Raw genomic sequence first — 27,385 nt, forward strand, 5'->3', positions numbered from 1 at the left:
CAGATTGTCCCATTCCTGTTGCAACGCAGCAGCAAGTTCTTGGACATTGGCAGGACGTTGTTGACGTTGACGTAACCTCTGTCCAAGCATGTCCCAGACATGCTCGATGGGGGAGAGGTCGGGACTCAGTGCTGGCCAAGGTAATGTGGTGATGTTCTGTTGTTGGAGGTAACCTGTAACGATCCTGGCCCTGTGACATCTTGCGTTGTCATCCTGGAAGATGAAACGGCGGCCATGACGTCGTGCGAACGGCACAACATGGACTGCCAAGATGTTGTCCCGGTAGTACTGGCCTGTAACACGCCCTGCAACAACATGTAAAGCCGTTCTTCTAGCAACAGTGATGCCTCCCCACACCATAACAGAACCACCCCCAAATCGATCATGTCTGATGACGTTAACGTCTTGGAAGCGCTCGTTTCGACGACGCCACACCCTCCTACGTCTGTCCAAAAAATCAACAGTGAACCTTGACTCATCTGAAAACATCACATTGCTCCAGCGTCGATTATCCCAGTGTTGACGATCCCTACACCAACGACGTCTTGCCTGAATGTGATGATCTCTCAAACAAGGGATCACGCGAGGACGTCGGGCGCGAAGGTGACCCCTATGCAGTCGATTCCGAATCGTCTGGCCACTCACTCTCACACCAGTGTCTGTTTGAAGACGAGCGCTGATCTGATTTGCTGTGATGACACGATTTCTCAAGGCCAAGGTACGGATAAATCGATCCTGGGCTTGAGTTGTCGCCCTTGGTCGACCTGAGCGTGGTCTGTCCTGTACAGATTGTGTATCACGGTATCTGGACCATAGCCTGCTTATGACAGACTGAGAAACATTCATCGTCCGCGCCACAACCGCCTGTGTTGTGCCGATCTGTAGCATGCCAAGGGCACGTAACCTTTCATTTTGGGTAAGCCGACGCATATCAAAATTTGTTTTCTGGTCACTAAAACAATTAAACTGATGTTTCCACCCTGGAATTCAATGCCACAATGACTGTAACATTCAAAGTCAGAGTCGTGCAAATCTTGGGTTGGACCCCCATGATGATCCCAAGCATCACCTGCATTCCATGCGGTAGCTATTGGTGCGTTTGGGCGTCACATGTAACTGGAAATGTTTCTTCTGTTAGGTTCTATAGTGACTTTTTTCGTAGTCATTTGCATATTTTAGTATTATGCCCCCAAAATCAAATATCCCCTACTTTTTTTTGAATAGTATATAATACTGTACATTAGAACAACCACTTACTGACTAAATCCATATGGATAAGACACGCAATACATAGACATTGTAAGCAATAAACAACATAAGTACTTTCAATAGATCCGGGAGGCATGATTAGCACTCACTGTGCCATACAGACTCGGCCTGCATATGTTACAGTCAATCTGTGTAATCAACCATTTCGCGTAATGACTAAACGAATCAGTCATTTCGCAAAGAGCCTTTGAGAACCAGGCAATACGTGTAATGACTGAAAATTTCAGACATTACACGAAATGACTAAAATTTCTACCTTTTTTTTACACATAATTCCTCAAATCAGTCAATATGTGTAGGCCTAACACATAAAATGACAATGTTGTCATTGTCTGATGGACATATCTGTTCATTTCAAAGGTTTTGACTTACTGTGATAAAATGTCATCCATAATCGATGGTTTTATTTTTCTAGACACTGCCAAGTCAGGTGTTAATGAATAGGCGTTTTCACAACCCTGTGGCTTCGTTTCATCCATGAATAGCCATACTTGTTAATAACGTTTCTAATCTTAAACTCTAACTCCCGACACAGAGTCCAATGGTCAAATGTTAAAACGCTATGTGAAATATCAGCAACAAGAGTACACGTCGACTACAAGAAGCCATTCAGATACGAAGACACAAACCAACAATGAACAGAGATCAAGGTTTACCCCCCCCCCCCCCCTGGGTGTATGACAATCGTATTACATAATTATTTGCAACTATGCTAAGTATAATACATTCTATTAAATCAATAATTAATATCTAATAATAATCTCATCACTATCTCTGTTTCATAATCTAAATTAGGATCACAATAATATTAAAGTAACATTTAATATTGGTTTTTAGATTTTATTTCGCTTTTCAGGGCATTAGGTTGTTTTTATTGAAATTTAATGCACTTAATAGTTTAAATCCTGCCCTTCTAATAGCCTGGGTTTTTTTTAATTTAATGGAAGGCCTCATTTCCCTTTTAATAGATGAATGATATGATTTGAATCTGAAGGAATCACTATAGCATCCGGAGTAAATATTACTCAATGATTTAATTACCCGGCCTTTAGGGGACCATTGATGGTTTGTAGAATCTTTGTTCTAATGGTGTTTGTATTGAATTGAAATCATGTTAAATCTTTATGCATGTATTAACATTTTTCATTACAATATTAATTATATTTAATCTTTTGTCAGGGTGTTGTTTATCTAAAAACCTGATAAAATCATTGTCAATGCTTCACAACAAGTTATCCATTAATCAATGTGTTTTATTTTCAGGTAAAGTGGTATATGTCATATCGGATGGTGTCATTAGCATTACCCTTATCAACCTTGATCACTCTTGATAATTACATTACTTTAATTAAATTAGATTTTCCTCAAGGTAATTCGAAAGGTGTCTGTGGTTGGTCAGCATTAACCAAGTATTTATAACGGATATCATGTTATAAATGTACTCGAACGAAGAACTTTTAGACGATTTTCAAAGTAACGGATATCATGGTATAAATGTATACTCTTCAAAAAAAAAGTAGGGGATATTCAGAAACAATACAAAACTGCGGAAATGCACTGCTGTTTTTATTAGGGGTACCCAGTGTCTGTTAATAACAGGCCAAATGCCTACACATAAACAGTTCATTTGAGCGGCTTATCTGACGGCCCCATTTCACTCGCAAAGAGACACACTGTCAAAAGTGAAAATGGACGTTTTTGATTTTTGTCTTAATAATGAGTAATTGCTCCACCAATCCTCAGACATTCAGCAATTCGTTGTGGCATGCTCCTTATCAACCGTTCAATCACGATTTGGGGCAATCTGACCCACTCCTCTTGCAGTGCCACGGCCAATTCTTGCAGTGTTGTCGGTTGACGTCCACGAACACGAACACGTCTCCCGATCAAATTAAACGTAACACACTAAAGCCAAGATACGCTTAACAGTAAATCTTATGCAAGAACCGATAGGAAAGCAAACATGGATAGGATAAACCAGCAAGCGGCAGTTTTCATCAACCCTTCCTTGAAGGCGCCATTGCGTGTCGCATGTGCAGCTCAGTGGTTCTGTTGGGGCGATAAGTTCTTCATCTGTGAACATACTCTCAAAGCATGTCAAGTGTCCATGACTATTTATCATATCACAACCTGCATAGGTATTTGCATTTCAATATCCCCTACTTTTTTTTAAGAGTATATATAGTTACAGAATTCCAGATGGCAAAAAATACGGGAACCATACAAGTCACGTTTAAAAAGGGACACGTCCCAGAAAAAATACAATTAGGCTATCAGATAAAAATAGTATACCCGTATATTCCCCGTGTCAAAATATGTAAAGGTTAAAACTGCGTGGGAGAAATGTTCAGACTCGCACAGCAGTAATACCTGCTCATCTGAAATATTAAAATGTGTCAATTGTGGCGAAAGTCACACGTCAACTGACAAACCTTGCACTAAATTCATTGAAATAAAAGAAATTCACAGATTTCAATATACTAAGAACATTTCGTTTAAGGAAGTAAAATTAATTATAATGTCATACAGGGATATACGAGAAGGGAGCGTTGAAAGGCAAAATATATTAAGTAGTCAATCAAACTTAGATAAGGATAAACCGAAAGAATCACATAATTACTACAGTCCAAAGACAGGAACACTTTTTATGATTTTTTATTAGAAAGAATGCTTGGTGTATTCGCTTGTATAAATAACTCATCGGACAAGGACAGTGTAATTAACGTTATTAAACAAAGTGGAAAAAGGTTTATTATTAACAACCATCTAGAAATAAATAGCACAGTCCCTAATCACGTGATTAACAATACTCAGAAGGCTGGGACTTGTGACGATGAGATATCATCTGATCACTCGGATGACCACATCTCACATGCGCAACCACCGACCAAGTCGAACGAAGGGAAAGCAAATCCCCTCTGAAAAGGAAAGAAATTTCCGAAACGAACAACGGTCCTGTCCGTCATGACTAGTCGACATTGAACAAAGGAGGCTTGATAAAAATGAGAATAACTCCAAGGCCAATGACAAAATAAATATAAAAAAAATACTAACGAATACTTTAACTGGCTCATTAATGAGAATTAAATTTCTCGAATCAAAATAATCCAATAACTTACATCGGTATATTCAATAAGTTAACCATAATGCAATTAAACACTAATGATCTCACACCACGTATGGCAGAATTGATATAATATGCATACAGGAAACAAAATTAGGTACAAACAGAAGGACCCAAAACTGATTGGATACAGATTTTTGCGGAAAAATCGCTCAAACCTGACAAAGGGTTCTGGGGGTGCTGCAATGTTTGCCAATGAACAACTCTCATATAAGTTTATTAGAATAGACTCTGATAAAGTCGAGGTAATCGGATTAGAATTAGCTACAGCCGACAAACAAAATATGACCGTAGTTAACATTTATAATCCCTGTAAAATCATAATATCGGTTCTGGCAACAAACTGGGTGCAACCCACCTTGATCTTACTCTAACATCTCCCAGTATAGCTCTAAACTGTAAGTGGCAAGTCATAAATAGTACGTTGGGTGGTGATCATCTAATAGTCTTAACTGAAATAAACTCAGACGTGCAAACAAAGATAGAAACTTGAACAAGCAGACTGGAATCTTTTTCAACACTACTGTGAAGAAATCAACCCAAGCGCAGTAAGACACGGTGATATAAATATATTTAACGAGAATATTTCGAGAGAGAGAGAGAGTTTAACGTCCACTCGACAAATACTAGGTCATTTCGGGACTAACATATGGTTTAATTTTATTTCAATAATTCGCTTGCGCGTAGGGGTCTTTAGCAGTGGGAGGAAACCAGAGGACCCGAAGAAAACCCACGAGGTTGGACAGGCAGCCCTACTCCTTGTCACGTACAACCGGGGATTCGAGACCACGCCAGTTGACTCAATGACAGGCCTTATGATACAGCACGCGCGTGCTAACCATTCGGCCATCCAGCCCCCCAGAATATTTCGCGTGCAATCTTCAGTGTGGCAGAAAATTCAATCCCTAAAATCTTGGTGGTCCCCGGAATGTCAAACAGCCGTAAATGCAAGGAAAAAAGCACGTAAAAAACTATTTCGTGTATGGTCAACAGAGAATAAATCCTTGTATAAGCAGTGTGATGCAAACGCCAGACAGTTCATTTCAGAGGCAAAAGAAAAGCATTGGCAACATTGACTCGGCGATTGACGAAGATCAAATAAAATATAGCATGTTAAGAAAACTCTCAGGATCATTAAGTAATTTACTTCTAGAATTATTCAATAAATCATTCTCAGATAGAATAGTTCCTACAAGCTGGAAAACAGCAACGATAACCCCATTGATTAAACCATTAAAAGATAAAAATGAAACCGGTTCTTACAAGCCTTGATACTATTGTAAATAACAGGCTAAGATTTTATTGTGAAAGTAATGGATTAATTAGTCCAAATCAAAGTGGATATAGACGACAGCGCTCCACTATTGATCATATTGTAAGGTTACAACATGACATCATGCCTTCGCTGTCTAAAAAGAACAATCATCTATGTGCAGTATTTGTCAACCTGACCAAGACATTTAACTTAGTTTGGGTGGATGGCATGGCCTACTTTTAAAAAAAGTACATGGACTAGGGGTAACAGGACGAATGTTCCACTAGATCGAGGATTTATTAGTCCAAATCAAAGTGGATATTGACGACAGCGCTCCACTATTGATCATATTGTAAGGTTACAACATGAGATCATGACTTCACTGTCTAAAAAGAACAATCATCTATGTGCAGTATTTGTCGACCTGACCAAGGCATTTAACTTAGTTTGGGTGGATGGCATGGCCTACTTTTAAAAAAAGTACATGGACTAGGGGTAACAGAACGAATGTTCCACTAGATCGAGGATTTTCTAGACGATAGGCAAATACAAGTTAATGTACGTCTCTCAATAAGCAATAAATATGAACTCGAAAATGGCACACCCTAGGGTTCCGTTATAAGCCCCACACTTTTCAATATCATGACTAATGACTTTAAGAAACCTATTGACGTAGCAGTTTATGCAGACGACAGCTCAATCTGGCATTCCGCGAATAACTACGGTACGGTTACAACGAAAATGCAAGAAGCTTTAGACAAATTGACGAAATGGTCCAATGAATGGGGATTTCGAAAATCTGAATGTAAAACAGTATGTATGCTCTTCTATAGGGATCATAGGGATGTGTCGTCTATGAAACTGGAAATGAACAACACCCGAATTGAATTCAAAGATCAGGCAAAGCTTTTAGGGGTGACCTTTGATCGCAAAATGACTTTATACCACATATTGAAAATATTTTTAAAAGATACAATATCATGGGGACAGCTGTCCTACATTTAAGTGTACAAAAACATCAAGGAAAAAATTCAAAAGAAATGTTAAATCAGAGATTCAACCGTTCAGTCACAGAACAATAAATGTTCTATTAAAAGATCTAAGATTAGATCACCATCAGATTACTGACAAGGTATTTTCGCATCAAGCCCCATGGACTTTATTAAACCCACACTATGACATACTAAGCAATGTTGTTAAGAAGAGAGAAAATCCACAACACGCTCAAATGCTATCGAGGGAATTCTTGAACGAAAAATATACACGGACGGATCCCGCGATCCAAACACAACGAAAACTGCATTAGGTGTAGTCATTCCTGAATTTAATGTTATTATATCAAAAAGGCTACCAGATGGATGCTCCATCCATACCGCAGAATTAAAGGCAATATCCACAGTTCTTGAGTGGCGTGTGTCATCCACTGTCATTGTGTTAGACTCCCTTAGCGGCATAAAGTCAATAATACACGATAAAACAATATCTAGGCCATAAATTGTTCAGAATATTCGAGCAAGTCTTTGTTCCCTCCGAAACAAAAATAAAACCGTAGAATTTACATGGATACCATCCCATGTTGACATAGTAGGCAATGCGTCTGCAGACAATCTGGCTCGCAAAGGACTCGGCCTCTGCAAGACTGAAGACTTAAAATATAGCGTTCATAAATTTAACAGCTTTGTTAAAACTAAGATTAAATCAGAATGGAATACCGAGTTGGCCAGAGCAAATACTTTTAGATTCAAATTAAATAACGACTAAAGGCTGAGGTCAATCACTCATCTCGCAAAATTTGTGGCTTAATCACAGGAATGAGAACTAAAGATTTAATTACCGACAATAAATATATACCAGTGAAGAGCGAATGTGGCCACATTCTGACCGTTAAGAGAAAAGACTCCCAGTAGGAGGTTTAATGGAAGATTCCAAACTTCAATAAACCCTCCAAAATATACTCTCCCCTCTCGTATTATGTTTTAATTTGTTTTAATTGCCTTGTTCTGTGTTGCTGCTGGCTCTTCTTTTTAGCTAACTTTTATCTAGGATGAGTCATACGCAAGAAAACCCCTAATGGAATGCCTTTAACTTTTAATCGATAACGCTGTGAACCGTATTGAAGGACTTTTAACTAACTTTTAACCAAATGGAACTTATTGGACGAACAGTTTTTAATATGTAAAGCCACGGGTCCAGCTATGTGGTTTTTACTGCGAGCACTTCGCTTTTCCAAATAACGCAAGAGGATTCTTTTTCAACACGGCTTTTTTTTCTATCCGCACTGATGACGCCAAACATCAATCAGCTGGACCTCCTGTTTTAACCTGTTTTTTTATTATGACAAAAGGGGCCACTCTGATTAAGTTGGTAAGACGCTAGCCTGCTAGCCTGGAGGTCGGGTGTTCGATCCTTGCATTGGCCGAGAAAGTTCATCCTGATTTTCCGGCGTGGTTCCCCTTGTCAGTGATGCAGGACGGAGGGCCTGACAAGGACAGCTGTCTAGTTGTTTGGATGGCACGAAAAGCCCAGGTCCCGTGTACACATTGGCGTGCACGTAAAAGATCCCTTGGCAGTTGGAATTCGTTATAAGAGTAGGCAGTTGCGCCACTTCCCGGCAAAATTTCCCTCATAGCACACTGTATGGCGTATACCCGTCTTCATTAGCCCAGTTCGGAGCAGAAGAGTAGGACGTTAAACCCCATTTCAGTTTTCATTTCTATTATGACAAAGGGAGAAGATAAGTGTGTTTAAATTGACCTTTTGATATACAAGGAGGTTTTTATTTTGTGTTTTTACCAATTTTCAACCCATTAAGTGTAAATAATTTAATTAAATCAACATGTCCATAATATCATATTTAATGTATTGGACGTTAAGTCTTTAATAAACAACAACAACAACATTCTATTATCATTGCTTGATAATGATTAGAAATGCCTAGTTGAAACGTAAATATAGTTTTTAAAAATATATCGTATTTTTCAGGTTTGAGATACAGCAGTGTGGTGATGTTGAGAAACCCATCAAAAAAGCGCACCACCCTAATTAAGGATCCAGTATATTATGTCAGTATAGAAAACACGTACGATGTGGCCAAGTAAGCTCACATAGCCACTGACCATGGTGAACGTGATCGAATGGTCAAAGAGGTCATGGAATTTTTAAGTCCTACTACTAGGAATGTCAGAGGAAACGCAAGCGCCCAAGAACCAAGGGTATGGTGGTACGTCCCATTCTCACAAAAGAATTCCCCTCGCGCGCACAAGTTGATCATATTGATATGCAATTCATAGCCCAAAATTCATTCAAGTGGATCATGGTCTATCAAGACCACTTGACCAGGTTTGTTATTCTACGAGCATTAACCTCAAAGGGTGTTGCTGAGGTTGCTCATCACCTACTGGATATTTTTCTTCTTGTCGGTGCTCCATCTATCCTCCAGAGCGACAATGGACGTGAATTTGCTGCCGAGGTTATCTCTGAACTGAAGCTGATGTGGCCCAGACTTGTCATGGTTCATGGTAAACCTCGACACCACCAAAGTCAAGGGTCTGTGGAAAGGCCAAATGGTGACATCAAGGATGTGCTTGTTGCTTGGATGGGCGATAATAACACAGATGATTGGTTTGTGGCCATAAAATTTGTACAATTTCAGAAAAATTCCAATCTGCATTCTAGAATCAAACGATCACCATATGCCGCTATGTTCGGATATGAATCTAAAGTTCGTTTAACATCATCATCTTTGCCGACCGAAGTTATTGAATGGCTGCAAAGTGAGGACGATTTATTGTTCGCATTTTCCAGTCTGCAAGACTCAACCACCAATCCTGACCCGGCGCAAACTACCAGTCAGAAACCGTCACAAACCACCAGTCAGAATCCGACACAAACTATCAGTCAGGGACCATCACAAACTACCAGTCAGGATCCGACACAAACTACCAGTCAGGAACCGTCACAAACTACCAGTCAGAGAGAGAGAGAGAGAAATGGGGCTTAACGTCCACTCGACACAAACTAGGTCATTTCGGGACTAACATCTGGTTTAATTTTATTTCAATAATTCGCTTGCGCGTAGGGGTCTTTAGCAGTGGGAGGAAACCGGAGGACCCGGAGAAAACCCACGAGGTTGGACAGGCGACCCTACTCCTTGTCACGTACAACCGGGGATTCGAAACCACGCCAGTTGACTCAATGACAGACTTTATGGTATAGCGCGCACGTGCTAACCATTCAGCCATCCAACTCCCCCTCTACCAGTCAGAAACCGACACAAACTACCAACCGACACAAACTACCAGTCAGGAACCGACACAAACTACCAGTCTGAATTTTGAGTTTGCACCTCAAGCTAGCCCAGTTGAACAGGGGAATGGTGCCTCGGATTTACTCAATGCCCGCTAGCAAAACACCCTATGTGAACGAAAAGGTGCCAGCCCTGATCAGATGATACAAGCTCAAAGTATGGTCAAGAGGAGTCGAGCGGAACTAGCTACTGGTCAGGTGGAAGACAACGTAGCTGTGCCAATCCCTCTAGTTGATAGGGGTCGTGGTGATCCACGTAATATTCTGGGAATAATCATCGACTGCGATGAGAATAACATGTACACCGTTTGTGCCAAAGCAGGGATTCTAAAAGGGGAGTTTTCACGCAATCAGTTACATACTGAATCTGATGTAGACCGCACAAAGACGGTAACACTTCGTCAGGCTGTACATATAGAATCCAGCTGTGGTGGACAGGGATATTTCTGGTGCAATTGTGCAAGTTCCAAGAGATGTGAGACGAATAGATGCAAATACTTTAAAAAAAAAGCAAATGCTCCAGCCGTTGTCATAGCAGCCTGTTATGCAAAAACAAGTTACTTAAGAGATAAACCAGACGGAATTTTATTTTAAAAAGTGACGGAATTTTCTTTTAAAAAGTGACGGAATTTTCTTTTAAAAAGTGATTTGACAATAACACTTTTGTGATGAAATAAATATTTCGTTTCAACGAATTAATATTTCATTTCAAAGAGTTAATATTTCGTTTCAATGAATTAATATTTCTTTTTAAAAAGTTAACATTTCGTTATAATTAATATGATTTAACGTTTGATTTGACGTCAATAAATGTTTTACAGTTAATTTTTGTGATTTGGACAGCACTTAGTCATTTTGCGTAATTTCTGCCCATGATTTTTAGTTATTTCGTGTAATGACTGGATTTTTTTTCAGTGATTGCACATATTGCCTGGCACCAACAGCCATTTCGCGTAATGACTGATTCGTTTAGTCATTGCATGGAATGACTGATTACACAAATGACTGTAACATATATACTAATATAAAGAGATTGCTTCTTGCGGAGATATCTGTGAGTTCGTCTTCAGCAACCTAATCAAAATTACATCTTTATTTTGTTTTTGTTTTAATCTTTGATTGCTCAACCACATAAAATCTTCTTTATCCTATTTGTACTGTATTATTAATTCTCTTAGAAGTCTACTTTTAGCCAAATTTATTTTTTTTAAATCAAATGAGCGCAAGTCGAAATTTCTGTTTATTGGTTAGATTAAAGGTCAAGTCAGCTAAAATGAATCGACACTTCTTCTAAACAATTCGAAATGAAAAAGAATTGAAATTATAATACTAACAAAAACAGGACGATTTACTTTACCTTTAAGGTAACCAAAAGAGGAAAAAGAAGACACTAACGTACCTGCAAAATAACATCTTATCACTTGAAAAGGCATATTGTGCAGACTGTAAGCTTAAATTGCCACATTGCAAGAATTCGTTCAAACACGATGTATCTGAAAATATTAAAAACAATGATATTAGTTTTACAATATAAAATTTGTAATCAAAGTTAAATTGTCAAACAAGTATAATATATATGTTGCGTTCATTTTACTGTGAGGAAAATAAATGTCCAAAGCCCAGGAATAATTTGTTATCATCAATCAGCATTTAATCAAAGCATTCTTCTCCAATTCAACCCATTGTTTATCTCTCCATTACTTTGTTTATTGTGATGTGGACCAATTTGGTTGTTATGTTAACTCATTTAAGAATTTGTATTTTAAAATGCTGTTTTGTGAAATGTGGGAATTTCTAGGATACAATAAGCTGTAGATCGGAATGAAATGATTAGTTTCATAAATTAATAATCTGACTGAAATACAGAACTAAATTTTGTTTTGTTTCTTGACACTCTCCATGGCCTCCACCCCACGTAGATCTAATGTTTTTGTGTGCAAGGTCAGGTCAGATCTCATGTTGGTGAACTTTGATTGAATGATGTGAAGCATTTGGACACAGCTCACCAACGATTGAAGAGCGAAAGTAAGTTTTAGTCTTTCTCACCCTTTCTCCCTTTTGCATGGCGATTTTTGTTGACTTTTTGGTGTATAATCGAAGAAAAGGGTTTTAAAATACATTTTCTGCAAGGTTTTGGTGAATATTCATCATTTTGAGGCGGAAGGATACGTGAGTTGAGAGGTTGGTTAGGTTGAAATAGGGCGGAAAATTGCATGGGTTTTTTTTTTTGGCCTTTACTTCCAGTTTTTGTATCTCAAGTTTTCCATGGCAAACCTCATACTTGGTTTAAACAATATTTTATTTCTTAGTGAGTCACAGATACTTGCTTTTGAGCAAGAGGTTGCCACATGTTGCTCTAAGAGACGAGAATTAACATTATAAAGTCAATGGGGAAATCGTTAGTGATCTGTGGCCTGTCTGTGTGTGACAAGGCTGTGACTGATATGTCTTAGTTTTGAAAATATGAAGACTTAATTCTCAGAAAATATGTATAAGATATTCTGACTTTAACAAAAAAAACAAAAGAAAAAGTTAAATTTTAAAAAAAAAAAAAGTTTTGAGGAAAATTGTGATTTTACACCAAATTCCTAAATTTTCAGTTTTTATTTCATTTCTAACATAAAGAAAACTATTTGAATGCCCAATTTTAGCTTATTCAGCCTCAGAAAGGACGGTTAAGTGAACAGTATTGTAATTTCACAAAATGTTGTCTACACAAGAATATTCACAGAAAATCTCCAGATTCAACCCAATTCGATGTGGAAATTAATCCTTTCATGACTACTCAAATGAGTCAAAACGTCTAAAAATGTCTTTATTTTCATTGCAAATATAACTTAGATGGGATTTATAAGTTTGTCAGGTTTCGAAAATGCTCTAGCTTTCCTACAGAAAATTGAAAATTGGTAACACTGTGTATACAGGGGTTGGCTCAATTTTGCCACTATTTTACCTAGCTTTTATTTCCTCATCTTAGAAACATTAAATTCTTGCATTTCCTTCATGTAGAAAGCTATATTCAAGTCTTTCTCGACATTTTTCACTTTGCCATTCCATTAAGATGGGCTATAAGCGCCCCACCCCACCCCTTTTTTAAAAAATGTGTTTTGGAGATATAATTGCTCATGTATTGAGATTTAAATGATTGGAATTTGTGGATGAATTACAACTAAGGATCCTATTTTTCACCAATAGATAGTTATTTTGTACATTTCACGGATTTCTAACCCTTTTTGTTTAGAGTCAAACTTAGAACCCTGGGACATTTCAGGCCAATGAAGTTATTTTGTACATTTCAAGGATTTCTAACCCTTTTGTGTGGAGTCAAACTTAGAACCCTGATATAAAACTGGTGTAGATGTGTAAATGTCAGCTTAATGCTCAACATTCTCTTATCAAAATCTAGGATTTGCGGTGTTTGTTGCATTTATGTTACTTATAAAACAATAAATTTTAGGAAATTGATGTAAAGGTCCAGACATCTTGCTTCAGCACAAGGATTGCAATTAAAATTTGTATGATGTCTCTGAGGTTTGAGATGTTGGAAACATTGAAATATTCCCAAATTTGTGAAAACTGTGTATTCTGTGACCCTTTTGTTAGAGAGGGGTGATCATAGACTAAATATGACATTTTTTTTTTCATTCATCAAGGCCTATGTTTAACCTTAATTCATATTTATTGCACATATTTTAGATTATATGTACATATGTTAGCCATAGATTGTAAAACATAGCTGTTAAGACAGATTCCTTTGGTAATGTTAGTTCTGCAACCAAAGATTAGATTGATTCAGTCATTGACAGGTTTAGGAGGTAGGGATACATATTTCAGAATAGATCTCTAATATTACAACCAATTTAACTGATTTGCAATTTTTTCGTTTGCACATTTCTAAATGTATATTTCTTGCCAGTCTGGCTATCTAAAAAGTGGAAAATTATTGATATTTTGAAAGATGTTACGTGTTAATTTTGTACATTTTTCTTAACATTGTAGTAAAAAAAAATATATATTTTTTAAAAAATTCCAAATTATGAGTGTTTTCTATGTAGTTTATTTGGAACTTGACAAGTTTTTTCACATAACTCATATATGAAAGATATTTCAATTTTAAAACAGTTCCATGGACCTGAGATGCACTAGTGTACTTAAAGCAGCGAGTATACTAAAAGGGGCCATCATTTTTGCAGTTATTCTTTGATTTTGATTTTCTTTCGCTGGCATGTTGCCAGAACACATGGGATGCAAATAAAAAAGGCCTTTTGGTGATACCTGAAGTTTTACCCCTATAGAGGACACAGATTACCAAATATTCCTACGAATGAAGGGCGAAGGTTATGTTTTAGTCTTTAGATCTCCCTTTCCATTTTCCCCCTTTTGCATGGCGATTTTTGTTGACTTTTTGGTGTAGAAAAGGGTTTGAAAATACATCGGTTTTGGTGAATATTCATGATTTTGAGGCGGCGGAAGGATACAAGGGTTGAGAGGTTGGTTAGGTTGAAATGTAGGGCGGAAAATTGCATGCTTACTGGCCTTTACTTCAATATTTTTATCTCAAGTTGTCAATGGTGGACCTAATCAGTACTAGACCGGGAGCCCAGGGGGTCAACCTAGCTGAAAAGTGTACCAATTTTCTCCTATATGGTATCAATGTATGTATATCTGGTATCATCAGAATGTAAGTCTGCCGGGTTTCTGGTGGTGGGTGTGGTATTCCACGCCCTAAATGCCATGATCCCCAACTAGGCCAGATTAGCTCAAAAGTGTACTACACGAAAATCTTACTGCAGTGTACCGTACATCTTCAGGTATTACAAAAACACTCTGACAGACATTTCTAGTGGTGGGGTACCTCTGACAGAGCTATGTAATTGCGTCCCTTATATAGATCACAATTTATGCGTTTTCTACAAAAACCAGCGCGATATCCATAAGTTAAACAATTAAAACATAGTCTACTTTCCTGGACTAAACGCCGTTTATCGTCCATATTCATTTTCTTAAATTTTTAGCAGTCGTCTAATATATGTTCACCTTTACAAGAGGGATACTTTGGGAATGAAATTAAACGCGTATCTGTTTCCGTCTTAACCATTCTCTCTTCTTCCAGTTTAATCACAAAATTAATTCTTGGGAAGCTACCTCCCTTAAATTTTGTTTTATGTTTGTCCCCTGATCTAAGTTAATCTCCCAAATGACACATTTGTAGCAAGGCCCCCCTGACTAACTCACTTGGGTCTATATCCCCATGCGATACCTATGGTATTAATCCTATAATCCATCGTCTATACAAACAACATACCATGTTAACTAAAACGCTATTGCCCGTAGACGTTAATTGCAATCTAATTGCAACAGACTAACCCGTTGTGGAAAATAGACCATGCATTTTCATGCGTGCACTGTATTAGAAATAACAAGAAACACTATGTTAATCAAAAGAGATAAATACAAGTAGTAAAAACAATAAATAAATATTTTTTCAACAATTTATAATTTGTGAAATAGTAACATTAGCTAGAACACTTATCCAATAGTATAAAAAAACAAATATACAATATCTAGCGTCTGGCCATTTTTTAGATATTTTAATTTTCCCTTTTGGATGTCTATTCTAACTAAAATACCACTCCCACATCATCGCACGTGCTATTTTTTTTTTCACGTCTGTACATAGTTAGTTTATTCGGTGTCTTGGGAATCGCGTCAATGCAGCATACCCCGTTCCAACCAAAACAATATTACATTATCCATTGGTCTGTTGTGAATTCATAAGGTAGATTACCAGGCAGCGAAACATACGCCCACAACAGCTAGGTCGTCTGGGCAGTTAACAAGGGGTGTCGCATATTTGTATTTTGTCGGTAAGGAAAACATTAAAATCTAATTACGAATAACAACCCATGAAGTAATTGTCAGCTTTGTTTGGCTTTTAGTTCTACCCTATATTAACGTTAAGTACACAAAATCAATAGGATTCTTCGTCTCATGACCTTAATTATTTAGCCACCAGAGCGTGGACACCGGACGGGCGGACGGACAGACGTGGGCGACGACAATGTATGACATGTGGGCGTATAAAGTCAGTTTTAGACACGTAGACACCCGTCCTTCTGAGTGCCCATATACGTATACAGTGTTGAAATTCAAAATAGCTTCTGTGCAGCTGACCAACCAGATAAAGGTGTACCTCGCCACTTTCCCGGGGTCAGTACATGACTCATGCACGTATCTTCTTACAAAGAATGTGCGGGGTTTAAATTGCTTTGGATATCATTTCGTATTCTCAGAAGGACGTTCCCACAGCCTTCTAGGCTGCGAGGCTGCGAAACAAAAGACAAAAGGCAAGCTAGGGGATAGGGAACTTATATCTAGCTTATATTTAATGTTATAGCTGTGTGTGTGTAGTTTCCTGTATATAACCATTGTATTATGGATGTTATAAAGATATAATAACATAGTTAACCAATAAAGTGTTCTAGAGTCAATCGATAATTGAGGTTTTATATGCGGTCATGACTAGATAAGTGTCACCCTAGTGTCACGGATCGTATACACAACGTGAAAGTAATTCATAATTCATCTATTTAACGACACCGTAGTGTCACAATCTTCTCTAATTGATCATCCGTGTCAAGGATAGTGTCACAGAGGTACCACAAGCTAAAAACGTGCTTTTTCCTATATTCAGGGGTCATAATCCAGAACGTTGCGGTCTGATATGAGCGAATATCGAAAGGAACCGAGATCCAATATAAAAATATTGGTCCAATGCTTGATAGTAGATAAGCTCCAATATGGACATGGGAATTGAAATAAGTACAATCAGGGGCCATAAGTTTCGATCCGATACATGCCAATATCGAATGAACCAAAATCTGTTGGAGATAAACCTATTTTTGAAGTTTTGTCAAAATCGGATAAGAATGGTAACCTGTGGAGTGTCCATAAACAAATTGTGGACGGACGGGCGGACGGGGGCGACAACAATATACATCCATATGAAAATGTGGCGTATAAAAATATTGGTTCAATACTTAACGATACTTTCCCAGAAAAATATTTATCGGGTGGTTATTTCCAATAAAAGTATGTCAAATTTGGTATATATGGAAAGTATAGACACCCAATCTTACTAGAAAAATACTGGATTACCCGAAAAACGCCCATGGGGCGAGCACTGGGCAAAATTGTCAGGGTATCACTAACTGGCAACCCGACTGTTATCTGTCAGCTTAGTGTGTGCTAGCTTAAGTCAGGGAGCGGTTGTTATTTCTTGATCAAATGGTTAGGCGGTTTTGGGAACATTGAGGGGTGTCAACATACAAAAGGGGCGGAAAAAGAAGTTGACAGAAATAATCAAGAATTTACTTAGGCCTCAATATATAATGTAAATGTACAGTAAGTAATGATAAATACATTCTGAAAAAATGGACCCACCCACAATGAAGCTAAGTTGACAGACATTACGTCTAACAACAGCTTACTTATAGCTATAGGTATCCCCGGCGAATACAAAGCCTTGAGAGGGAATTGAAGCAAATTTTTGATAGATTGGTTACTTTGAATATGTTTTTAGTCGAAATATATCATCAATCACAAAGTTTGTACGCGGGAATGTATCTTAAATAGAAGATAAGCTCCAATATGGATATGGGAATAGACATAAACTTGTGTCTCCAAATATCCAAATACAGGTAAATAAGGTATGTCCTTGGGAATGTGATCTAAGTTGATCTCCCAATGACACGCTTGTAGCAAGGTTCCCCTGACTGACTTAGTTTGGTCTATATATATATATATACCCATGTGTTACCTATGGTATTAAACCTATAATCTATCGTCTATACAAACAATATACCATGGTAACTAAAATGCCCTAGCCGTAAAGCCGTTAATTGCAATTTATCACCCAATAATACATTCTACAGTAGATATCGCTTGTGTGATATATTTCATAATCTACTGCGATATCTCCTTAGGAGATATCGCTTTAGATGAATTTGATTGGCCAGTTGAAAAGGAACTACCTTTTTTTATATTCAAAGAACAGTTCATTTCTTATTAAAAGTAACTCTTTTTTTTAATAAAAATGAACTGCCGTATCAGTAAAAGTGAAATCTACAGCAAAGAACTATATTTATCTATTTGTGCATGTAATTGGGTGATAAATAAAAGCTCCTACTCGTTTTTTGTTACTTTATCAACTTGTGTTGATATTTTTTTTATATCAAAAAAGACTGGTAGGAGATTCTCTATTTATAAGATCAATTTAAAGTGTAAAACAAAGAATACTAGTTGGAGACAATAAATGAGACAATATGAAATAGATATAAATGGAGAGGGGCGGGTAATTAAGGTGAATTAAGATCCATTAAAATATAGTATACTGAATTAAGAAATACTGTGTTGATTAGCACGACGTATTAAACATTTGCTATTGGGTCGAAATTCACCCTACTACAATTTTATAACATAATTAAAACCTGTCACATTGTAATGCATTCCCCAAGCATAGGTGTCTTCTCTTGCAGTTCAAACTAGTGTGGAAAATGATCCTAATGCCGTTAAAACAAATAAAACGAGGTTTCAACTGTAAAATAAAATAGGATCTATGCTTTATTACATTGATAAATTAACAACAATATTGCTATTGCAGGGAATTACATCGTAAATATATTTACCTTGACCATAACATAATTGATCGTAGGTTTGCCGGCTTTGATTGAAGGCAGACACGACTGTTTCTTCTAAAGAACAGATGTCAGATACGTTATAATAACAATTCATGAACTCCTTGGTCACCCTGTAACACCAGAAAACATAGCATAATAGAGAGGTGGACACCAGCAACGTGGTCGGGGATTTTTGTTGTATTCAGTACTTACATTTACTGCTTTATTTTTGCAGTGAAGCGTTTCGTATAATCACAGGTTATTAGTGGCGGATCTAACATCATCGTCTCGAAATTACTCAGGCATACATGTACACTGAGCTTTTTAAAGAGAGAAATCCAACACGCCATTTGATTTGATAAGCAAAATGTCTGGAATCCAGTAAATCGACATGATTACCGGCTGTCAGGCCGGATACGCCCACATTTTGCAAGAGATGGATAGAAAACAAGCTAAACAAAATGCGATTTTTCGTACAACCAGGGGTCATAATTCAGGAAGTTACGATCCGATATGTGCAAATATCGAAAGGAACTAAGATCTTTGGGTTATAAACTTACATTTCAAGTTTCATCAAAATCAGAAGAAAATTGTGACCTCTAGAGAGTCCACAACCTTGATAAATCATATTTTTACGCTATTTGAGTACGAGGGGCGGCCATTTTGTCTGTCAGTTTTGATCCTATCTTTTAGAAATTCGAACTAAACCATCCTTAGGGTGTAACGGTGATATATTCAAACGTTTTTTTAAATAGGATAAAACTTATTACCTCTATAGGGTCCACAAGCTAAAAACGCGATTTTTCGTACAATCAGAGGCCATAATTCAGGAAGTTACGATCCGATATGCGCGAATGTCGAAAGGAACCAAGATCTTTGGGTTATAAACATGCATTTCAAGTTTCATCAAAATCGGATCAAAATTGTGACCTCTAGAGTGTCCACAAGCTAAAAACGCGATTTTTCGTACAATCAGGGGCCATAATCCATGAAGTTATGGTCCGATACATGCCAATATCGAAAGGAACCGAAATCTTAGGGAGATAAAGCTATATATCAAGTTTCGTTGAAATCGGATAAAAATTGTGACCTGTAGAGTGCCCACAAACAAATTGCGGACGGACAAACAGGGGCGACGACAATATACGTCCGCATGAAAATGTGGGCGTATAAAAAGACTTACCATTGGCCGTTGTCAAGCAGGTGCCTCCATTTTGACAATGGCCACCATAACAGTAATTATATATGTTCGGTTTTACAATTTATTATATTTAATTTTATTTTTATGTATATGTTATATTTATAATTTATTATTTTCTGTATCCCTGGGAAAGAACTTATATATAGGCTTTACCTGTTGTTCAATCCTTTTCAAACAAATAAAATATTGTTTAAACTAAACTAAACTAACAGTAATTATCAGGTTCAGATGTTGCCATGGCCAGAGTAGCCCGGTCTACAACTACAGTGATATGTTGGATATGAAAAAATATAGGAATTTTTCTAATACAAATATTCTTTCTCTTACCGGCAATAGACCTCTGGATTCAGCATTGCTTGGGAACCATAGTTTGCCACAATTTTTGAGCATTCATAAATACGTTGTGAACAGGAATTATCTAAAATGAAACATTAACACTAACATAACACAGAAATGCTAAAGTTATTGTTTTCACTAATCATTTACCACCTGTTCAAATGCCCTATTCTTATTATGAATTCACTGCCAAGTGATCTTTTAGTGCATGCCTCAGGTTTTCGTCCCATCCAAATAACTATTTGTTGTCCCTTGCCAGGCCCTTTGCCCTGCACCAATGGCGGGGGATCATTGGGGGAAATTCCGATGAACTTCCTCAGCAAACGCAGGGTTCGAAAACGGGACCTCCGGGTTAGCAAGCCAACGTCGGGCGCACTAAGTCACCCTTATGTCAGATACCTTCTTCAGTTCGATGTTCGTAGACATAGATGAGTTGTGTGTTATTCATCAATAAAAATAATGTTTTGGCATTGTGAAATTAACAGAAAGCAGTGTAACCTTTAGATGGACATGTTTTACGTTATGACTGATCGGTTTTATTAATTGTCGGTTCAATGTTTATGGTTAAATTACTTTTTATTGTGTATGATCTATATTAGCCTTTTAGTCTATTATATTGGTTGACTAGAAAAAGTTACAAAATGTTCTTTTAACATTCTTCAAATCTAATATCTATGTTTGTTATAAACAGTGCATCAAAACGATTATTTTCCGAGAACATCTGGTCAATCAGTACCCTTTCTAGACTATTATTGTACTCACCGTGTGATGTTTCTGTCATTGTTTCACAGTAAGCACCAGTGTAGCCATATTGACATGTGCAATATTCTCCATTAGTAGAATTCATACACCACCCGTCATTATAACAAACTCCGCCATTACACATAACCGATTCACACCATTTTCCTGTATACCCTGGTCCACAATTACAATAGTCCCCACTAGGTGATCCCCAACAGGAGGCCCCGTTATGACAATACCCACCATTACAGAAATAGCTTGGACCAGCGGTCGTGCTCAAAGTGATCTGCAACTCACACCATTGTCCTTTGTAGCCTGGTTCACAACTACAATAGTCGCCATTAGGTGAACCCTGGCAAGTGCCCCTGTTTTGACAATAACCTCCATTACATTCATGATTAGGGTTAGATGTCACGTTACCATTGGATGACGTATTGTACCAGTCGCACCACTGTCCCGTATAACCAGCCGTACAATAACAAGCCTTACCATTGGCCGTTGTCAAGCAGGTGCCTCCGTTTTGACAATGGCCACCATAACAGTAATTATCAGGTTCAGGTGTTGCCATGGATGCATTAAACTGACAAAACTGACCAGAGGTGCCACCAAAACAAACACAATAGCGTCCGTGGGCTGAATCATAACAATACCCGCCATTTTGACAATAACTGCCACCACAATTAGTGTTGTAATCCCAGTACTGACATAATTGGCCAAAGTAGCCCGGTCTACAACTACAGTAATCTCCATCATTTGAACTCCAACAAGATCCGCCATTTTGACAATAACTTCCGTTACAATATGTCCCAGGCCCAGCTGTTGTTGATGAAGACTTGTAATATTGGCACCATTTACCATAATAATCCGGACCACAATGACAGTAGTCTCCGTTAGACGAACTCCAACAGGATCCACCATTCTGACAATCACTTCCGTTACAATAATTCAAAGGCGAAGAAGATGTTGACAAAGGGTTATAATACTGACACCATTCGCCATAATAACCTGGTCCACAATGACAGTAGTGTCCGTTAGACGAACTCCGACAAGATCCACCATTTTGACAGTAACTTCCGTTACAATAATTCAAAGGTGCAGAAGTTGTTGAGAGTGGTTTATAAAACTGGCACCATTCACCGTAATAACCCGGTCCACAAACACAATAGTCTCTGTTAGACAAACTCCTACAGGAACCACCATTCTGACAATAGCGTCCGTTACAATTTGTCCCCGGCCCAGATGTTGTTGTAGTTATGTTACTGCTTGTTAATCGAGTTAAACAATTCATTCCCGTAAAACCAGGTGAACAGTTACAAGTAGGTAAGCCTACCAAAACAAAACAACTACCACCATTGTAACATTGGTAATTATTACATTCTGGCGGTGAAGTAGGCGGGGTAGAGGGCATTGCTGTGTCACATGATTTTCCGGTATACTGGCCGACACACTTGCAAATTGGTCCAGCAGAGTTGATGACACACGACGCCCCGTTATAACAAGTCATACCATAACAATCCATCTCATTTCCATTTGTCGAGGAGTAAGTCGATGGGTAGTTTGTGGTTGTTTCAACTATGGTTTCACAATACATCCCTGTATATTTACCAAAGCAGTAACAATAAGCGTTACCATTGTCCATAAAGCAGGATCCTTCATTGTAGCAAGTAATGTTATTACACGCATTGGCATGCCGATTTGGTTGCGTCACAGCTGGAACAGCTGTGGACATGAACTCACACGATTTACCATCGTAACCATCTTGACAATAGCAGGTGGAATTAATACATGATCCGCCATTTCTACAGTAGCTACCATTACACGGGAAATCTGTAAAATAAAAATTTCATAAGGAAAATAACAAAATACAACATTACAGGTGGCAAAGATCACCATTAATGCTGGCTTGTTTCAAATAATAACAATAATAATAGCGAGCTTTTATATTGCACACAGATCCATCAAAGTTAATGCTCAAGGCGCATTTAGCTCTCCACTTATAACATGATAAAAACACGGTTAATGTTAATAAGCAGTCGGAAAAAGATGAGTCTTTAACTGCTTCTTAAAACAGCCAGGTAATTGTGAATTCTTTTTGGTTAAGGGTAATGAATTCCATAGGTTTGGTAGAGTGTATTTGAAGCATCTATGACCGAATGACTTAGGTCTGTAGTTGGGTACCACAAGACGTAGTTCATGTTGGGAAAAAGATTTCTTTGGGAGACATAAGAAACAAGCATTGAGACAAGTAGTCTTATGCTTCACCTTTCTGACATTTGTAGGCTATGCACAGAAGTTTGAACTTAATTCTGCTTTCCAGTGGAAGCCAATATAAATTCTTTAACCGTGGTGTGATATGGCAATTTCTACCAGAATGGCACACAATTCTAGCCACAGTATTTTGCACACGTTGTAGTTTGTGTATAAGGCAGTAGTTTATGCTAGACAGAAGTCGAGTCTTCAGTAGTAGTCGAGTAGGCGAGTTTGGATAAGATTAAAGATCGAACCAGAGCACGTGCTGCATCTTTTGTGATCAAATGGCGGATTTGACGAATGGACCTCATATGAAAGAAGCAAGTCTTGCTAATTTGATTCACATATTTCTCCATGCCGAGTTCTGAATCAAGATAAAAACCAAGATCTTTCGGGTTATTATCCAATTGGATTATGGAGTTTGCGACTGTTATTGATTTTTGACTAATGTTCAGAAGTTGTTGTTTGGTGCCATATATCATAAGTCTTCTGTCTTGTCGTTCAACTTCAGCATGTTATTTGTCATCCAGGATTTTATATCAATTGTACCATTATTTATATCAATTGTTATTTTATTGAAGGAAACATGTGTGAACTCGAAATTGTCCAACATCTGTGTGCCATCTGCTGAGCAGTGATACTGAAGATTATGTTACTTTAGAATACTGGCGACGCTTACATTATATAACACAAACAACACTGGTCGCAAAACCTTAACTTAACTAAATCGGATAAAGTGTTGTGTATATGTGTACAGATTGCGAGCTTCCACGAAGGTTTGATTGAAACCAACTCAAAGCATTTTATGATATTCCAAATTCTTGAAGAGTACAGATGGATCGATGGTGTCGAATGCAGATACATCCAGCATTACAAGGCAGCAGCAATCACCAATCATCAACAGCCGATCTGTTGTCATTTACAACCTTTAACAGGACAGTCTCTGGGGAATGGTTTTGTCTATAAGCAGATTGAAAGTTATCTATTAAAGAGTAATAATTTAGATAATCTTTTAACCTTTTGTTGACAGCTTTATCCAAAACTTTAGAAACAAACAATAAGTTTGAAACAGGTCGGTTTCTTAAGTAGAGGTTTAACTACTGTCAATTTGTAAATTCGGGGGAAAATCCCTAACCCGAGACGGTAGTTGACAATGCGACTGATGATAGGCAGACACACATTGAGAAACTGAATTACAAGTGATGTAGGCAATGGATCAGAAAAAACATGTTGAAGGATTAGAAGAGCGAACAATCTTTTCAGTAATCTCTTCGGAAAACAAGTGAAGCTCGCTGAGCTCATCACTGGTAAATTGACTAGTAATAAAGGTAGCGGGGCTGTCATCAGGTGACCAGATTTAATTTCATCGATTCTGTCAATAAAGAAACAATTGAAAGAAATGGCTAGATGATGACCAGGTCCAGAATGTTTCCAGATCTGTATGTTGTCTGTTGCACAAACTGTTTCAGAGAATGACACTCATCAAGAGATTTAAACTGTTTGTTGAGGTCAAGATGCTTAAATATTTGAAAATTGACTGAATAATGTAATATTGTTGTATTTCATCTTGTGCAACTTACTTTAGTTAGTTTTTCCTTCATAATCAATTTGGAATCCAAATCCGCGAAATGAATGTGCTCGGATCAGGGGGAAATTACTCGTGATGGAAGAAAACTGGGGCTGACGAGACATGAAGAAAATTGAAGAAAGTATTTTGAAGATTTCTGGAACTTTTATTGTTATTTATTGGACACTTGGACAGCAAACAAACTCGGCAACAATATCAAGGAAACATTTATGAACATTTTCGTGTATCTAATGACTGTAATTATCAAAGTATTTAAGGAATAAGAAACTTTCACTGAAAAACCACGTAGTAGACCCGATTATCCGGAACTTATGTACCGCCATATCTGTGCCAAATTACTTTAGAATTAATCGTATAAGTGATAATAACTCTTCAAAAAAGAAAAAGTAGGAGATATTCAGAAACGATACAAATCTGCGGAAATGCACTGCTGTTTTTTTTAGAGGTAACCAGTGTATGTTAATAACAGGCCAATTGCCTACACATGAACATAAACAGTTCATATGGGCGGCTTATCTGACGGGCCCATTTCACTCGCAAAGAGATACACTGTCAAAAGTGAAAATGGTCGTTTTTGATTCCTGTCTTAATAATGAGTAATTGCTCCACCAATCCTCAGACATTAAGCAATTCGTGGTGGCATGCTCCTAAACAACCGTCCAATCACGATTTGAGGCAATCTGACCCACTCCTCTTGCAGTGCCACGGCCAATTCTTACATGTGTTGTCGGTTGACGTTGACGTTGACCTCGACGAACACGTATCCCGATCATGTCCCAGGCATGCTCTATTGGGGAAAGGTCAGGACTCATGGCTGGCCAAGGCATATGGACAATATGGTGACGCTGGAGGTAGTCATTCACGACACGAGTGCGGTGGGTACGGGCGTTATCATCTTGAAAGATGAAACGTCGACCAGCACGTTGAGCAAAGGGCAGAACTATCGGTGCCAGGATGTGGTCACGGTAGTACACACCAGTGACGCTTCCTTGAACAATATGCAAGTCCGTTCTGCCAGGCATGATGATTCCTCCCCACACCATAACAGACCCACGCCCAAATCTGTCATGCTGTTTGGCGTTAACGTTAGCATGACCCTTATTTACACGCCTCCAAACGCGAGCACGTCTATAGGTGAAATCCAGAGTAAATCTGGACTCATCTGAGTACATTACACGCGCCAATCGACGATTACCCCAATTTCTACATTATCAACACCATTGACGCCTGTTTGCCATGTGCTGGCGAGTTAATGGAGGCACAACACGCGGTCGTCGCGCATGCAAATGTGCTGCATGTAGCCGATTTCTAATCGTTTGGGGTGTAACTCGAATTCCTGTAACTTGATACAAGTTTACAGAAAGCTGATTGCCGTTTGTCCTCGATTTCGCAGGACCTGTGTTCGAATTTATCGATCCCGGGCTTGTGTAGTGGCTTGTGTAGTGAACGAGGTCTATTATCAGCATTGTGTATTTGTTAGTACCGGTTCCACAGTCTGCTGATCACAGACTGCGACACATTAAGCATGTTGGCTACTGCTCGCTGTGTAGAACCCATTTGAAGCATGCCAATAGCACGTAGACGTTCATCATGTTGAAGACGTCTCATTGCAAATTAAACGTAACACACTCGAGAAAAGATACGCTAAACAGTAAATCTTATGCAAGAACCGATAGGAAAGCAAACATGGATAGGATTAACCAGCACGCGGCAGTTTTCATCAACCCTTCCTTGAAGTGTCAAATTTGATAATGACCCCCCCCCCCCACACACACACACACACACACACATGGCGCTATTGGGGCGATAAGTTCTTCATCTGTGAACATACTCTCAAAGCATGTCAAGTGTCCATGACTATTTATCACATCACAACCTGCATAGGTATTTGCATTTCAATATCCCCTACATTTTTTGAAGAGTATATATAAATTATATAGTGGCTTTGTCTGTGACCTACTTTATTTGTTTATGGGCAGTCAATAAGGCGTTGTACAGTTTATTTGAAACCTTGTTGAATTTGAAGGTTCTATGCTGTGGAATTGATCTGTTTACATTTCCCTTCATAATTCTGCATCTTATTAAGCTATTTGTCTCTATGTTAACCCCATGCATCTCAGAATATCCTTAGTTGTGTCTTTTCATGTGGAAATTAGTTAAGGACCTTAGTACTTACTTACATGTAGGATATGAGTTATTATTTTAGTTGTGTGCTTATTATGTCAAACTTTGTATTTTTCAGTAAATCAATCAATCAATAATAAGTCAATCATAAAGCAGTAGATTGAGAATGTCATTAAACCAGGAAGTACATATTAATAGAGAATTAGAGAATATTAATGTTGTATAAGAACATTCCCTGTGATTATAGTATACATGTCCTGTATGGTGTACAGTTGAAGTTGAGAAAATTAAAGATAGATACATTGGACTGGACCCTTTAGAATATTGTGATCAAATTGCATTTACGAGTAACAGATATACAGTAACAATGGATGAAGGAAAGAAAGATGAAAGACGAGAGAAAGTAATAGAAGTTGGGGTATATAACGGCTGTTAAGAGGAATCTGAAGTTGTAATTAAGGAAAGGGGAACCACAGATAAGAATATAGAAGCAGAGGTACCATGTATTGAACAA

The 27,385-nt window shown here is 38.0% G+C and overlaps 1 protein-coding gene across 2 annotated transcripts in view; it reads right to left on the reverse strand.

Annotated features, from left to right (window-relative positions):
- Nucleotides 1-27,385, reverse strand: part of LOC126808776 (neurogenic locus Notch protein) — a 429,826-nt gene that overhangs the window by 305,777 nt on the left and 96,664 nt on the right. For both annotated transcript variants that reach the window (XM_056102639.1, XM_050533742.2), the window contains exons 6-9: nt 20,931-22,736; nt 20,160-20,250; nt 18,641-18,762; nt 11,353-11,446 (exon numbers count right to left, since the gene is read on the reverse strand). In XM_056102639.1, the coding sequence (XP_055958614.1) occupies nt 11,353-11,446; nt 18,641-18,762; nt 20,160-20,250; nt 20,931-22,736 (2,113 nt within the window). The remainder of the gene's footprint in view (nt 1-11,352; nt 11,447-18,640; nt 18,763-20,159; nt 20,251-20,930; nt 22,737-27,385) is intronic.

Source organism: Patella vulgata, chromosome 1 (genome assembly GCF_932274485.2).
Source record: "Patella vulgata chromosome 1, xgPatVulg1.2, whole genome shotgun sequence".
Taxonomy (NCBI): Eukaryota; Metazoa; Mollusca; class Gastropoda; family Patellidae; genus Patella; species Patella vulgata.